The 17,969-nt window shown below is 32.5% G+C and overlaps 2 protein-coding genes across 2 annotated transcripts; one reads left to right on the forward strand and one right to left on the reverse strand.

Moving 5' to 3' along the window:
• On the reverse strand, positions 9,574-13,110 carry LOC109712635 (syntaxin-132-like). Its single transcript, XM_020236322.1, has 13 exons — positions 12,999-13,110; positions 12,506-12,613; positions 11,846-11,902; positions 11,713-11,761; positions 11,519-11,607; positions 11,323-11,396; positions 11,041-11,083; positions 10,873-10,933; positions 10,752-10,777; positions 10,609-10,686; positions 10,445-10,525; positions 10,290-10,355; positions 9,574-9,865 (listed from the first exon to the last, which is right to left on the reverse strand). The coding sequence occupies exons 1-13, from the start codon at positions 13,014-13,016 to the stop codon at positions 9,698-9,700; spliced, it is 918 nt and encodes a 305-aa protein (XP_020091911.1). The 5' UTR covers positions 13,017-13,110; the 3' UTR covers positions 9,574-9,697.
• LOC109712636 (basic blue protein-like) lies at positions 16,622-17,450 on the forward strand. The gene is made up of 2 exons (XM_020236323.1): positions 16,622-16,877; positions 17,006-17,450. Exons 1-2 carry the CDS (start codon positions 16,697-16,699, stop codon positions 17,209-17,211), a joined length of 387 nt encoding a protein of 128 aa, XP_020091912.1. The 5' UTR covers positions 16,622-16,696; the 3' UTR covers positions 17,212-17,450.

A 17,969-nucleotide genomic window follows, 5' to 3' on the forward strand; every position in this document is an offset into this window, starting at 1 on the left:
TCTTTAATTTTAACTTTATCACAGAATGAAGAAAAAGATTAGTGAAATCGATAATAAAAAGATAAAAATAAAACCACAAGGCACTAAATTAATATATTTTAAATCATATGGTATTGAAATAAGAAAGTGTGAAACTACAGTGGTGATTTTTAAAGTTTTTTGTTTTTTTAATGAAAATTTTTATCTGGGTTCCGGGATTTTACTACAAACTTAAACATTTTGGAAAAAAGTTTCTGCTAAGCAACTTTCAGTAAGATTTAGAAATATTTTGTTACTACAATTTATTTTATTTATTTATTTGGTAAAATGTGTGGAAACGTACTCAATTACGTCGGATATAGAAAAATTCTACACACTGAATAAACTCACCGTTCGTTTGTTCGTAAGTACAAAATTGTAAAGATTGAAACTGTGCCTCATTCGAGCTTCTCTCCACAGCAAATTTCATATTGTAGCGCACACCTAACTCAAATCGGAGCTTCAATTGAGCGCAACTAAAAAATAGTATCCCAAGGTTTCAAGTTCAAATCCTAGTTGATTCACATTTTCAGCTAAGTTTATTTCTAAATAAAATAAACGAAACGAGTAGCGTGCTACCTATTTCTCTCTCTCAAAAAAAGAATAGTATCCCAATATTATGTGCTATATCCGAGTTGAAACTTTTGATTAGTTCAAGATATGCCCTTTAATTTAAGCCGATCATGTTCAGAATCTTCTCATCTAATTTTCACAGAATGATTTTCTTATATTGTATACTCAACAAAAACTAGAGAGAGAGAGAGAGAGAGAGAGAGAGAGAGAGAGAGTATGGAATTGTGTTAATCTTTTCTAGATTTTTTTTTTTTTTGGTAGAAAGTTTCAGGAAAACACCAGGCAATTAATGCAACTATTGGCTTTTTTTTTAACTTGTGAAACAACCGTTGTACTCTAAAAGTTTAAGCTGTTAGAGAACGGTGTTTAAACATTTTTAGGCTCGAGACTTTTTAATTGGCCCATGACGTGGGCTTGAATTAAATGGGAGGAAATTAATATGCTAAGAGCCTAACGTGACTCGAACTCAGGACCTCCTGCTCTGATACCATGTGAAACAATCGTTGTACTCTAAAAGTTTAAGCTGTTAGAGAACGGTGTTTAAACATTTTTATATTTAACATAACTCTTTTTCTTTTTCTTTTTTTTTCAGGATGAATAAGTTTACATACACTCAAGAACTCAGATTCCATTATGTTGGCAATGATTATGCTGGCATCCAAATCCTAGGATTCTAATTAGCTCACTGTGATTCCATATTCCATATGGAAGATTAAAGAGCACATAAATATGTTATATCACCCTCTGTGTTTCTAATATCCAATAGGCCAAATTGCACTGTTGGTGCTCAAACTATGAGATGCGCGACACTCGAGTTCTCAAACTTTAATTTATTACAATTTTAATTTTGCTTAATCTTTTTGAATAGTTGTAAGCAAATGAGATAATGTGACAGCAAAATAGAAGTATTATGATTCATAATGTAAGAAAATATAAGATGCCATGCATATTATTACCATGTTTTTACAAATCAGCGGCACATCATCATTCAGCTAAAAAAGTTGGTGCTGTGAGACTTGATTGCGATATATAATATAGAAAATTTAAATCAAAAATTATAATAAATTAAAGTTTGAGAATTAAAATGTCACACACGACGTATAGTTCGAGGACCAAAAGTGCAAACTACATGCATGCATGTACATACATGCTCACAATATTCTTTTTGAATGTCAAATAATTGAGTACATATGATTCTATGGCTTGAGTTTATAGCTTAAGATGGGTCCCTTATCATCATTTCCATCTATCAAAACCCCTAACTATTATCCTACACACATTTAGAACATTAGGGGCATTGCAAAATTCTCCACATGTATGATTAATTATTCAATCATCGATCCTGGTGGGATTCAAACTCAGAAATATCCCTTTTTTTGTACCACGTGAAATAATCGATTACTCTAAAAGCAAATTAATTGCTTGAGATGGTGTTTTTGACCGTTCACATACACCGAGCAACACGTACACGGAAAAAAAAGAAAGAAATTGAATGAGGACCACCTCATTTTTCACAGGGTATACGAGATTACTAAATAGCCCGTCACGCCATCTGAGCGAGATCTCGTTAAGGCGCTCCTCAGAGAAGTCGTGCTCCGAGTGTAGAACTATTACTCCCGTCATATATCATGACTACAGTACATGTACGATTAATTATCCAATCATCAAGTGAGATTCAAACTCGGAAATATCCCCTATTTTTGTACCACGTGAAATAATCGATTACTCTAAAAGCAAATTAATTGCTTGAGATGGTGTTTTTGATCGTTCACATACACCGAGCAACATGTACACGGGAAAAAAAGAAAGAAATTGAATGAGGACCACCTCATTTTTCACAGGGTATACAAGATTACTGAATAGCCCGTCACACCATCTGAGCGAGATCTCGTTAAGACGCTCCTCAGCGAAGTCGCGCTCCCATCATATATGGATACAGTACATAACCAGGTGCCTTGGATCCTCTTTTAACAAAGAGAAGGGCAGACAGTACTAGTGGCTTGCTAAAAGTGATGCTATTCTGGTCTGTCATCTCTGAAACAAGGCTGGACAGATTAGGGCCCTGCTCAAGGAATATAACTACTCATGCATGCCATGGGTCCCCATCTTTTCAATTATTACAATTCGGTCCCTAACCTTCGCTTTTTTATTAAATGGAAATGGCCTTATATTATACATACATGAAAATAGTGTTTTTATGTTATGTTTACTGTCTCTCTCATGTTTGGACTCAAAACTTGTCACAATAAGCATAAGACGCGGGCTTAAATTGAAATGAGAGAAAATTAAATTAGATCAGAAGTTTTTAACTCTATCGTACGAAATAATTATTTTTAGCATTTTAATCTGTTTAAATAAAAAATTAATTCGCTTCAAAAAAGAGAGGGAGAAAATTCTCATCCTTTCTTAGCATCTGATAATAATAGAAGATGCTGCATATATATCTTATTATTAATTTCTATAAAAGATTGTGAACATTTGAAGATGACAATTTCCTTTCTTATTCTTTCAATCCAAAACAATCAAAAAGATCAGAGAATTTTACTGTTATGGAGGCTTCTTACACATTCAGTGAAATGAAACCTTATTTAATCCTGCATGTTTTTCTCCATGTATGAAGCTTCAAACATGATGTAAAAGAAAACAAAAAGAAATATTCATTGTTTGCTGCTTTTTATAGGGGGGAAAAATGGTCAAAAAAACTTCACAGTTTGAGCAATTGGGACTTGGTTATAATTTTGAAAGATATAATTCCCAGATCCTCATATGTGTATGAACACTTAAAATTACAAATCTATTTTTTTTAAGAAAAAGAAGGGGAAAAAAAAAAGCCATTGAGTTGGTGGTTTCAGAGTCCACCAAGTACCAACTACCCTCATTTATTATGCATTTACACAACAACACAAATAGTGAAACAGTGAATTAAAACACAAGCACACACTTTTCCTACTTCCTTATTAAATTCTTTCTTTAGATCTCTCAAATAATAAAAAAAATAAAAAAAAAAGTTGACTATCCATATTCACATCTACAAAAGTGAATGATCACAAGTACTACAACATCAAAATAAAAAAAAAAAACCCACAAAAACAAATAATAATACAAGCAATCAAAATGCTACACGTACATCCCAAATAGGGGTGTACAGCTTACACTCTTGCATCTAAGGATTTATAAAACTCTTTTAAATTTTTAGCAAAATAACAATAATAATAAGACTAGCGGATGAATCCTAGCCATTGAAACCCCAGGGTGCACATCTTACACCTAAGTTATAGGTGTACATGTAGCATTACTCTTTACAAAATATATTTAATTAGGTTTTTGCATTTGACTACCTATTGGAATCTGGGTTTGGGCCACTTGGAACTTCATGCTTGCTTGCATTGAACTTGGTTGAAGAGTTTGATACCTTCTTTGGAGCCAACTTCATGGATTGTGATGTAGAAGATGAAGAAGAAGAAGAAGAAGAAGATGATGATGATGATGATGATGATGGAGTTGAGAACACAAGTTGTTGGGATTTATGAGCAAATGGGAGCAAAATGAGGCAAAGGAGAACACCATGAAGCAGCACATTTGCCATGAACTCTATTTTGTAGTGCAAAAGGGTTTAGTCAATGTCCATGAAAGAGTATTGAGGAGAAAAGAGGGGTTGCTTGGGAAAAATGTTAGGGCACATGATATTGGATAGGGGAGAGGTAAAAGGCCAATACTTTGATGACTAGGGTGTTGTCATGTGGTAAAGAGGACATTGAATAGGGGTGGAGGAAGTTACATGAGTGCCCTCCCATTGGATAGGAGCTTGGTTGTTAAGGCTCATTAATTATGTCCACATTAATTTGTACTCTTTCATGGATTGGTGGTGTAGTAATTGTGAGAGAGATTTTTTTGGGGTAAAACATGGTGAAACCCTCACTACCATTGGAATTTCCACAATGACCCTTTAAAACAATTATAAAAAGCACGGCAGAAATGATTAGCTTGTACAGTACAAATAAGCACATCAGCAGTAACAGTTAGGAGGCAGCGTAAAAGATTAACCTAATTTTTACCATGTTTAGTCACGATTGAAGTGATAGATTCTACTTATGGAGGAACAATAATATTGAAGAAGATAGGCGAATCAGACGTAGGCTCTAAAATTTTGAGAGGGGCAAAGTGGAAATCATGATACCAATAGAGGTTTCTTGCAATATATACTTTTGAAATTAAGATCATCATCATCATACAATGTGTCAGGGATTAATGATTACTTTCTTTAGTAAATCTTAGATACTTTTTAAGTAGTTTTTGAGTGCTTGAGAAGTTTGACTCATCATATATTCCTCCTCTTACTCTAGCATGAGGGTCACTCATTTAATATTGCTTCCTAAAAGTTGAGAACCATATCTATCCAAAAAAAAGCATTCAAATCTCTCTGAATCAGAGCTCAACTCCAAGATATATATATATGCACTTTTCTCTAGTTGTCTCAGCCTTTTTTATATAGAATATAAGCTTGTTTAGTTGTTTAAGTCTTAAAGTATGATAAAGGGCAAAAAATACCAACTTAATTATTATTTAACTATGTTCACAAAACAAAAATGGATGTAGATATTATTTATCACTAGCTATATATTGTTCTTTGAATGCTTTGTTAGTATTAGCATTGCAAATTTACTACTTATGTACTCTAATGCAAATTATGAAAGAATTACTCTATTTAATTATTCTCATGTCCCTCTCTTTTAATTATAGTGGCAATGCATGGATTGGATTGAGACTGATAATATGGCACCTAAAAGCATCATTTTTATATTATAAAAAGCTCAAAACTAGGCTTGAATATGCTTTAGATTCGGTTGAGGTGGTGCAGTAAAACCACTTAAGGTTGAATGGAACTCGATCCAAACCATAAGTGGGTTAATGTGACTTGACCCAAACTTGACCCGTTTAGTAAACGGGCCACCTCGAACCATTTATCTTGAGTTGGTTGAGACTCGAATTGAGACTAAGTAGAATAACAACAAATTTTCTCTTTTTTAATTAAAATCTTAGTCACTTTATTTAGTTTTTATTTAACATATTCGGTTTGATAGGAATAGATCAGATTCATTAAATTTATATAGATTCAATCAAATATGTGTAACTTTGAAGAGAGAGAGAGAGAGAGAGAGAGAGAGAGAGAGAGAGAGAGAGAGACTTAAACATAATACAACTATACTATGGCTTTTTCTTGCTTGTAAGGTTGTGCTAAAGAGAGAAGTGCTTTATACTTTTGTGGGAGAAAAGAGGGGGAGGCTTAATAAGCAAGTGCTTTTCCCAAAAGCAAAGAGAGAATCTCATTTGGAGAAGTGCTTCTCTAAAAATCTCTATCTCAATACCTGTGGAGTTGCAGAGGTTGTCCACTCACTAGGGTGCAAAATGACCATGCATTCACACTTTGGTATGTGCATGTGGTATCTAAAGATAGAATTCTACTTTTAACAAATAATGCCAGGTGAAAACAATGAGCCCAATAATTTTGGCTTTCTCATTCTACAAGGTGACCTAATTGATTCCTCTTCTAAAATAATTTTATAATAATTAAGTGTAAAATAATATTAAAATAATCGTAAAATAATTGTTGCCGTCGTTAAAAGCTCTAAACGGATTTGGATTTTGAGGCTTGCTGATAGGCTCAGGACGTGAACTTATATTAGGAGTCAGTTTATCAATATAACTTATACATATGAGCCTGTCTGTAGCCGTCGCTTTCTGTAATTGTGACACTAGCTTGTTTCTGATGTGGTAGAAGCACTTTGGGCTTTTCAAAATGCAGAGTCGAACATGCACTCTAAAATAAAAGGAAACTAAATTAAACGAAATTAACTATGAGCCTAATGAGATTTAGATTGCTCTCATTCCATGTTAAAATAATGTCAAAATAAGTTTTTGTCTCTAAAAGCTTAAACTATCGAGAGTTGTGTTTTTGATGCTTTATATTCAACAATGAGAATTATTGGCTTATCACCAAAAATAAATATCTATTATTAAAAATGGTAAAACATAAAAAGTTGTTGCTGTAGCAAAGCGCAAGGACATATTACTACCATGTAATTTGAAGAACAATATTTTATCCTCCCACAACTTCTAATTTAATTTTCTATCAATGTTGTTGCTAAAAAGACTATAGTGCTAGCTATTTTAGAGAAATTAACCATAAAATTGTGAAGTGTACGTAATTAAAGGATGATATTGCCGCATTTTTACCATCCTTTATAAAGTATAACAGTTTATTATTTCTTTAGCATTAGATCAATTGCAAAAACCAAAACAAAAAATCATGAGAGAGTACCATGCTATACTTTAAATGCAATAGATAAAGCCTTTTTAATAGGAAAAACTTTAAATACCACCTCTGTGATTTCACATATTTTCACTTTAATATCATGTAGTTTAAAGTATATCAATTTAGTCCCATGTGGCTTCATTTTTATTTTTTTATTATCGATTCTACTAATTTTTTTATTAAATCGGTGACAAAATTAAAACTAAAGGGTACTAAAGTGAATATTTGATAACATAGGTGGGATATCTGAAGTTTTTTGTATATATATAATTTAACGAAATATTAATGAAGAAGCTGACAAAAAGATAAAAATAAAATCACAAAATACTAACTTTTTACACTTTAAACCACAGAATATTAAAGTGAGAAAGTGCGAAACTACATGGGTGGTATTTGAAGTTTATCATTTTTAATATGACAATTTTTTATACAAATTTCAATGGATTTATTCTGAAAATAATTTTACAAAAGTAATAATGTAATATCATTCTCTATTTACTAACTATAGTAGATTAGATGGTTGGGTACAACAACCAGCTAAGAAGAACATAGAGACTACATCAAATCATGGTCAAAAAAAAAAAGAGGCATCTTAGATAAGTAAAAAAAAGAAATTTCTCAGGGAAAAAAAAAAAAGCTGGTTTGTGAGATGACCAGTGATAAGGACAACCCCTTTTACTTTAATTCAATCATAGCAGAGTGATGAACCTGCACTTTGGAGTGTGCATGCTCTGAAAAAAAATAAAATAAAATAAAATCATCTTCTTATATATTAAATTCAGGGTTTTTGGCAAGCATTTTAAGAAAATTTTCTTCTTAATTTAAGCAAGCAGTTGGAAACAATCAACACTTAAATATTAAAAAAACTCTACCTTAAAAGCTTAGATTTTTCAAAGAAAAATAATCATTTCACTGACATATAATATTAGAGTATGAGACCCTAAGTCCCTAAGTTCGAGTTTCGTCAGACTCCTATATAAGTTATTTAATTTTTTTATTTAATTCAAATTCATATTTTGGATCTATTAAAAAATATCAATGTCATACCTAAGTGTTTGATATAAGCATTAAAAATACCGCTCTCTAGAAACTTAAGTTTTTAGATAAAAAATGGTTGTATAACATAATTTAGTACTTGCAATTTGATTTTCTATAAATTCTTTCAATTTAGGAACTCAAAGAAGCTTGTGAATTTCCATTATGACCTTGTCCATTTGCACTAATAACTTTAAAAGTTTGAGGAAGGTCATTTTATAATCAATTAAATTTAGGGCAGTGCTCTGAAATTAGGGATGCCAATGGGTATGGATACCCGAAATTTTATCCGAACCCGAACCCGAATGAAATGGATATATCCGATGGACATGGATTTGGATATGGATATCAAAAATAGAAACCCGACGGATATGGATTCGGATATGGATTTTGATTGTACCTGACCCGAACCTGAACCCGAATTTATTTTGTATTATACAAATTGATGTTATATATATAAATTGATGTTATATTTGAATTTGTATTTTAAAAATTTAGATTTAATATAATATATTTTGAAATATTGAAAAAAGAAATAATTGTTTCGGGTTCAAATTTTCCGGTTCGGGTTCGGATTCGGGTTTCGGATTTTTGGTCGGATTCGGGTTTGGATATGGATTTTTAAAATCCGTCGGGTTCGGGTCTCGGGTCTCGGGTTCGGAGTCGGATTCGGGTTCGGGTTTTTAAAAATTCACCCTGAATCCGACCCGTTGACATCTCTATCTGAAATCATGTGAAACAACTGATTACTTTAAAAACTTAAGTTGTGAGAGAACAACAATTTTATATTCTACATTCTACCACATAACATACATACCAGAAGATCAGTGGATATTGCACATATCCATATAAGGCATCAAAGACATTTCCTTCAAGTTTCATTATATATTTATATCAGTTGAAGTAAAATTAGGCATTACGAACACAGACACGGCACATATAACACGACACAATTCGGATACGCCAACTTGACAGTTTCGAAAAAATTAGAACATGGACATGGCATGGATACCGCTAATAAAATATAATATTATTAATATAATAGTATACATTTATTATATATAAAATATTAATTTTGCTAAAATATTATTATATTTCTCGTACGAAAGTTAATAAAATTTTTATCGATAGTTCATATATTTTTTTTAAAAAAATTCTCATCATACATAATTTTTTATATTATCCAAAAAAAATTATGTGCATTTATTAAAAGGTCAAAATATCTATCATTTTATATTATCTATGCATAAAAAAAAAATTATATATATATATTTATATATTAATGGGATGCGCCATGGACCCGCATCGAACTCGCGTCCATGGTGTGTCTCCGTCAACCATGCTTGTGTCCAATACAGACACACGAATTTTATAAAAATGTCTGTGATACATGGAAGTAAAATCACTATCTAATTTTGTTTATGTTTATATGGAAAGGGTTACTCATGCAAATATTTATGTTTTTATGGAGTAATACTTGTATGCAAAGGTTGTTTTTTTTTTTTTTCAAGTTGGTTAAAATGTATTGGTGTTTCTTGTTCTCTCCCAATAATTGTGACTGCATCCCTGTACAATCAACAAGAATACATTAGACCATGAAATTTTATCAATCAAAATTGTGTAGTAATGCAAATTATTGATATTATAACACTTTGATGTATATTACAATTACAATGTTGTATTCTGATACTTGATACAGATTACAAGATCTCGCCACGCAATTTCGAACAATTCGTATCCATCATACATGTTCATGTGCTAAATTGAAATATTGGCCCCTTTAAGAATCGCGGCGAGCGCGACAATTATGACAACAAGAAGGATTATGATGGCAAAGCACATATGCTTCCTTGTGTTCCTCTGTATCTTCTTGGCTACTTTCAGAGTCTCAGTTGCCTTCTGGACATGATCAATTGAATTGGAGACCTAAAAACAAGTCAGACTAAATGTCAGAGTAGAACATAGTGAGAAAGAAAAAAAGACAGCAATCTAGGGCTCGTTTGATGTCGTCGTCATTTTCGTTAACCACAAATATTTTGTAATTATATGCGCTGACAGATAGGCTTTTCTAATATCGACATCGTCGCTTTTCTTGATATAGAATGATACTTTAGAAAGTTTGAGCCAGAAATTGTAGTAGATTAAAGTTTAAGGACCAAAGTATCAAGGATTTTAAAGCTCGAGAACCAAAAAGTGCTAAATATATAGATTATGCGCAATCGAGCATATGTCTACGCACTTCATAGCTAGAATCTGTGTCTCAAAAAAAAAAAAAAAAAAAAAAAAAAAAACAGCAACGATACCAAATGAGGCCTTAATTTGTCAATTCTAAGAGGAGGGTGAGCTGGACCTGAGCTTCAATATCATTCAGCATGTCTCCTTGTGCATCAACCAACACAGCCATGTCCAAGAACATCTGACACAGTTGCAAATTTTCATGAGGTAAGAAAATGTTCATGAAAAATAAATTTTCGCGTTGCGCGAATTCGATCTGCAGTGACATACTTGCTGCAAATCATGAAGCTTCTTCTCTAGCTCGAGGACGGCGTCGTGCCGCTCTTGAATCTCTGCTACTGTGTCAATAATCTGCACAACTTATACTGTAAAAAGTCAGCATCTTCAATAGAGTTTCGACAAGGAGATTTGGCGAGGATATACACAAATCATACCTGCCCTCGACCGTAACCTTGGATTGCGTTCTCGAATATATGCTCGCTATTTCCGGTCTCTATCAGCTGATCGATCGTCTGTTCCACAATTTTCATGATTAGTAGTATAAGAGATCTAAACTTAAACTTAAGTCTAATCTTACCTCCTCGTCAGGTCGGGTTCCAGTTACTGCAAAAGTAGGAATAGGGCGGAGAATTTTGTTACATGTTAATGATTAAAATAAGTTCATTTGATGATTATTTGTGGAGATAAAATGTGGTTACCTGTGAATACCCTCCGCTCGACTAATTCACGGTATTCATCTTGAATGTTTTGCCTAAAAGTCTGCGAGAATGAGATCGAGTGTACATGAAGAATCAAAATTATTATATGCCCATAAAAGGAAACTCTATTCCCCCTTGCAAAGTTAGTGATTTATAAACCTACTTTACCTGAAATTGCGACATACGCTCTTTCAATTTCTTTTTCAAAGCACTGCGCGGAAAAAAGGGAGATAAATAGAAGAGAAATTGCAAGGCTAATTTACCGAAAACTGCATAAATTTCTTTTTGCAGAATTACTTATGTCAGTTATGTGTTAAATGAGCAGAGCCTTTCAGATTAATCAGAGATTTGTATTCGCATAATTACATGTGTGTAAGATGTTCTATGATCAATCCTTTTTCTTCCTTTTTCTTTTTTCTTTTTTCACACAAGCAATAGCAACTTACTTACACAGTCATTGCCATTCTGGAACGGTCGATCGCAGTTCCCTTTTCGCATCCTGATTTCTGCTGATTGGCTAAATTCTGCATCCATTAATTTCATGTAAGGAATTTTTCATTAATGCATTACGAATAATTTAAGTGACATCTTTCACAATTTCAAGATCCAGTAGTTGACGACACGACAGGTTAAACATTCAACTCACATCTTTATCGAGCTGTTCGAGGCTTGTTTTCACTTTCAGCGCAATTTTCGCGACTTCTTCGACATCCTTCTCCATTCTTTCTTTGATTGCTGAATCAAAACAAGGATGAAATATGTACGCGATCAATGCCATAATAGTCGAATATTACATCGCAACATATGGGGGAAAAAGGATTTATAAATTCGAAGGCCCACCTTTCATTGCCGAGGCCTTTGTCACATGCTGGGACTCCTCATTTTCAGCCTAATTCAATTGATAATGAGTTCCACGAGATCGAAGCTTTTAAGATGTTCGTATAATGTAATCAAACTCTTTTACGTATGATACCTGAAGCTTATGCAGTTGAGTGGTGATCCTCTCTATTAATTTCTCTATTTCTCCAACCTGCGAGGCGAAAATACATATCAATGGGTTGTAAAATACAGAAAAAAGAAAGAGAAATTGAAATTATCAAAATCGATGGAAATAAATTTCTTGACCTCTGAAATCTAATTCCATTCTGCAGCGAAATGACGGAAATAATTTGCGAAAACCAAATCTATACTTGTCCTAAACATACTGACAATACTATAGCTAGTGCTGTGAATTGTATTTATAGTTCACAAAAAAGGATCAATATGCGAATAAATTAGTGACACATTCTATTCTAAGGGCTTGTTTAGCTGCACTGAAGGTTCTGCAAAAATGTTGTTTCGTAAGAGCTGATTAACTAAGCTCTGTCACATATTTTTTCTTTAAGAAACTCCTGAAACTTTTTAAGTAGGACTTTTCATTTTCAATGCTCATAAGCTCATTTTTTGCTTTGTACAGTAGAGAATCTATTTTAGAAGCAAGATGAAAAGGGCAATAGGGAATCTGAAACTTTTCGATACAAAAACTATGCTATCGTATCGCTGAATTTCTCTGCTTAGAAAGATCAATTAATGAAGGGAAAGTACTGTAAACTTGACTGAAAAACTATCTTAAAATACAGAAAAATTATGTAACCTGTTTAAAAAACCCTTCCATTCCCATATCTCTTGCGTCGGACGAAAACCTCCCCGAATCGAACCCTCCTTCTCCAGGGTAACGGCCGATCACCCTTTCAAATGATTCCTATTAGCACAAATCAAAATATAATTCCAACATTTAATTATTAATACTCATGTTTCCTTTAAAAAAAATCTGTTTATTCTGATATCTGTTATGACAGAGAAAAATACAGCAGCTATTACAGACAAAATTTGATGGAAATTGATGCTATAATTATCCAAATTGATAAGTCTATGAATAAATTTGCATTAAAAAAACAAAAATATAGAGATTTTTCAGGTAATATTATATAATTTGCCAAAGAAAACGCACAAATTCGTACGAACCGAAGCTCAAACACATTAATTTTCTGAAAATTTTATTGCTAATTCGAGAAATTAACCTAATTCACAAAAAAATCAACAAATAAAAAGAAATTAGGAACTAAAAAAGACGAATTGGGAGATACCGTCATAAGATTGTTCATCTTGATCGGAAATTTTGCGTTGTTATTTGAGAGGATTAAAGAGTTTAGGGTTTTCCGACCCTGTTTTTTGCAAGAGGAGGGAATGGGTAAGGAGAATAATAATAATAATAATAATATAATAAATAAAAACAATAAAATTGTTTTCTTTTTTATGTCTAAGTAATTTCGCGCCAAGGGCGGAGAGGTGATCTGGCGCTTCCCCGCCAAAAATAACGGCTATAACGGTCGATATGTGAATTTCCGAAATTGCCCCTGTCGTTGTACCCGATTCATAGGGTCCACACGTTTGCTACAAATGTTTGTTGCAAATGGTTACATGGACCCGGTCCACCACGTCATCCATGAACCATTTCTTTTTTTTTTTTTAACTAGAGAGGTTTAAAAATCAGAGGTTCCGTTTGGTTACTTATGGTTATAAATACAATATAATTAGAGACATGTACAATTAAAAATATGTCAGATATTATTTTTAACCTTCTTAATAAGATACCTAAATTGCTGCAACTATATTTTTTTAGGTTAATTACGATTAGAGCTGCATTTACATATTTTACTACATCAAAAGAAGAGAAATTTAGCTAACATTATTCCTACGGCAAATATTGGATAGTCAATTTAAAATAGTTTATAGGTCAGATAAGTATCGTATATTTTTACCATAAAATATTAAAACATCGTACTATAGTAGCTAGCATATGTAAGGATTTAGAATTTAGATAGTTGTCGATTAACTATAAAATGACATTAGTAGAGCTGGATTTTCTGAGTTCAAGTTTTGTCGGGCTCTCGATGGTGTCAAATATATCTTTTTATTTACTTCAAGTCCACAACTCAGTCCCTTTGAATCTATCGAAAGTTCTGAGTCAGACATATTAAATTACCATTATCTAGGGTGGTATTATGGCTCATCTTATAAAAGTATCAAAAATCTACATTTTGCTTCTTTATAATTTCATAAACATTTTCAAGAGGGTACGATGTTAATGGAAAGGATAAAATGACCAAATTGTCCCAACTTCTTATATAAGAAAAAAATAATTTTTTAATATATTTTTATTATTTTGAAAGATATTTTCAGTATAAATTATAAGAAACAGACATAATAGTGATGGACCCTGATGGAGGGGGGATTAAATGCAACAGTGTGAAATATTAAGGGGGTAAAATATAGGTTTTGAAAGTAATGGAGGAAAAGTGAAAAAGCAAATATTTATAAAAAAAGTTTTCTGATTTAGCTATAAAAATATATTGAAATGTATTTCTCTATTTTTCGATGAAATTATAAATAATATATCATAATTGACTCATTGCGGTATACGGAACATAATTAATACTATATATGAAAAATAAATAAATATTTTCTCATCATATTTTTTTACTGCACGTAGTGCATTGCATTATCTACACCAATCTCAAAAACTATTGGCATGAGTGCTTAATTCAATAATAAAAAAAAAAAAACACTTTTTATCCCCGCGCATGCAAAGGTGGCCAAATCACACAAATGGAGTTCTCCTCTGTAAAGCAATTGCAAGAGATTTCACATCCAAAAAAATAGAGGTAAAAATGCATGGAGACCCCTCACCTATAGGGAATTTCGATTTAGCCTACTCAATTACCTTAATTTTTTTTGAATTGACACCCCCTCTGACTCCTGATTTTAATCAAAAACAAATTGAGAGGTTTAAAATAAAACTAGGCTAATTAACTGTTAATTACTTACTAACAGAGTCGTTATATTTGATAAAATTTTTTACCTAACTGAGTATAAAAACTCAAATAATAAAAAAAAAAAGTTGAGGGGTTTATTTCAAAATCTCCTATAGTTGAGGGGTTTTCCATACATGTCTTATCTTTTTCTAAATAAATATGTGCAGAACTTTTATACATGCTAACCAAAAATTAAATAAAAATAAAAATAAAAATAAAAAATCTAGTTACAACTCAGGCTTTAACATGCGTGCAAACCTTTCTTTCTAAAACATTTTCTAATTAATACTTTATCATGTAGTGGGATATTGCATATGGTGGTTTCATTTCAAAAATATTAATTATTATTATTATGTATATGTATATGGTGGTTTCAACGTAGATTTTGCACCATTAATTGATCTCCACAATTATGCAACTTGGTGAAATCTTAAGTGACAAAAACTTTATCTTCTTATCTTAATAATAACTACTTGCGATTTTCCTAAACATGTCACCTTCGTAAGATTCGAAATCTAGCGCAAAAAACTCTTACACATTATCTATTTGATATTATATATATATATATATCTATATATTATAATATATATATATCATATATATATATATATATATATATATAATATATGAGTGAGGCTACTATGCTATCGAAGCGCACGGAGCCTTCCGTGCTTCCAGCTTGTTTTCGATGTGCGACTTCGAATCTCTCGATCGGCTCGTTAATTTGATCTGAGTATTTGAGGTACCTAGAGAATTAAATTTTTAATTTCACGATATCATTTGCCTAGTGAACGAAGGGGCTCAAATCAACGGCTGAAAATAAAATTTACAAAATGTAATAATATGACATTAAAATTTTAAATCAAGATATTGGTGCTTGTTTTATATAGTATAAAGAATTTTCTATCAAAATTTCACGTGATTTGGATATTCTCTACACCGTTAAACTTACAAACGGCTCATACGCCATTGAAAATTGTTGATTTGAGCCCATTCGATCACTAGGCCAAATGATGATCGAAAATAATAAAATTTATTTTCTAGGTACTCCAAATACTCTAGATCAAGTTTAACGAGACGATCGACGATTTGAAAGTCGCAACATCGAAACGCAGCCGGAAGCACCGAAGGCTCCGTGCTTCGATAGCATAGTACAGCCTCTAATATTTATATATCAATATATATATATATATATATATATATATATATATATATATGAGATCTCGAAATAATCATTTGTTCTGCTAAGAACGGTGTTTATAATATTTGTATTCAACACTCTACTAGACTCGAACTCTGAATCTCCTATTCCGATACTATATTAACTATGTAAAATAATTATTATTTTTCAAGAGTTTAAGTTGTAAGAGAATAGTATTTTCGATACTATTATATACAACATGATAGATATATTACATGGTTTTGAAAATCGTTCCACACAATTTCCAATCAACCAATAAAAACATATTTGTTAAATTTTAACAAAATGCTGAATAAAATGTTCATGCATGTAAACAATAATTAATATGGGTAATCACTCTCTGATTTTGCGCACTTAATGTAAATCATAAGTACAAGAAACTATCAAAAAGATAGTCTTTATAAACAAGTAAACCTAAGTACTTGAATAGTTCTCTTTTTAGTTCAATTTTCCTTATTAGTTACTCTAAGGATCTTTCTATGCTTTCCACTAAAAAGTTATTATTAAAGTAAGTATGAATAATATATTTATTATTGTTATTGTTATCATCATCAATCCACCAACTTTAGAAAACAACAAAGGGGACAGTTATTAACACAAAGTGGGATATATATATATATAAATATGTATATGTATGTATTTATGATTGTGTCCACTCAAATGGTGCCCTATAAATAGGACCATAGTGTAATGTGTATGCAATGTACAAGAGAAGCTAACATACATAGTCTACTTGAAGAATATATAGTAGTGTGTGAGGTTTGAGAAAATGGCCATGGGAAGAGGCAGTGTTAATCTTGTTCTCCTCTCCTTTTTGCTCGTCATGATATGCGCGCCGCGTCGCACACTCGCCGACACCCACATCGTCGGAGGTTCGCAGGGATGGGGATTCTCCGTCTCGTACGACAGCTGGGCTGGCGGGCAGAGCTTCGCTACTGGCGACACCCTCGGTCTCTCTCTCTCTCCCGCAAACACGAGCTTATAATTAGAACTGAACAGTTGCTTTTCTGTACAAAGTTTAAACTGTCAAAGAACAGAACTTTAATATGTTATTCTTTTCTTTTTATGAATATGACAGTATTCAAATACCAAGCGGGGCTCCACAACGTCGTGCCCGTGGGCGCGGCGGGTTACCGAAGCTGCAAGGCTTCGTCGTCGGAGGCCTCGCGGGCGGCGACGACAGGCGACGACAAGTTCACTCTGAAGAAAGGGTCCAACTACTTCATCTGCAGCATCCCGGGGCACTGCGCCGCCGGCATGAAGATCCAAGTCCTCGCCCAGTGAGCAGCCGATCCCGGCCCGGCCCGGCTCGACCCGACCCGAAAAGAAATATCTTGGGCTTTTATAATATAAATAATGAGCACAACATGGGCCATATATGAACTACTACTAGTATTGCTAATAACTTTTCATTTCACTGTTTATTATAATCAGGTGTGAAACTACATAATGTAATAGCACTGTGAGTGGTGGTAATAAATGTATTTCCTAGTTGCAAGTAAAATGCAACTCTACTAACTATATGGGGCTTCTTAATTTCAAAAATAATCCCCTCTACAAACATGTTTAATTATGGATTAAGACGAACGAGCTAAACACAGCCCATCCCCGATGCCTGTTTTCGCTTGCCAATGACACATCAAATAATTCTAAATTAGATGAGAATGAATTAGATGGTTTTTTTTATAATCAAATTTCTAATGTTTATTAGTTATTTTAATTAAATTTGCATGCAAGATGTGGATCTGAGGTAGTAAATTTTATTTGGTGCTAGTGACAGCAAAAACTAAACTCCAATAACCAAATAATTTTAAATCATTTAATAATAAAGATTCAAAAGTTAAGAACTAAAGTAAAAAAACTGGATAAACACGGGACTAAAATGCAATTAACACGAATTTTCAGTTTTTCGTCCGGTTGGTTTTAAGAAATATTAGACTTTTTGAAAACTTTTCTTCACATTTTATAGAAATTAGTCTTTTCGTTTTCCTAAAAAAATTTGAAAACGAAAACACTATTTTTTTTTTAATGAAATTTGAATT

The sequence above is a fragment of the Ananas comosus genome, linkage group 7 (genome assembly GCF_001540865.1).
Source record: "Ananas comosus cultivar F153 linkage group 7, ASM154086v1, whole genome shotgun sequence".
Taxonomy (NCBI): Eukaryota; Viridiplantae; Streptophyta; class Magnoliopsida; order Poales; family Bromeliaceae; genus Ananas; species Ananas comosus.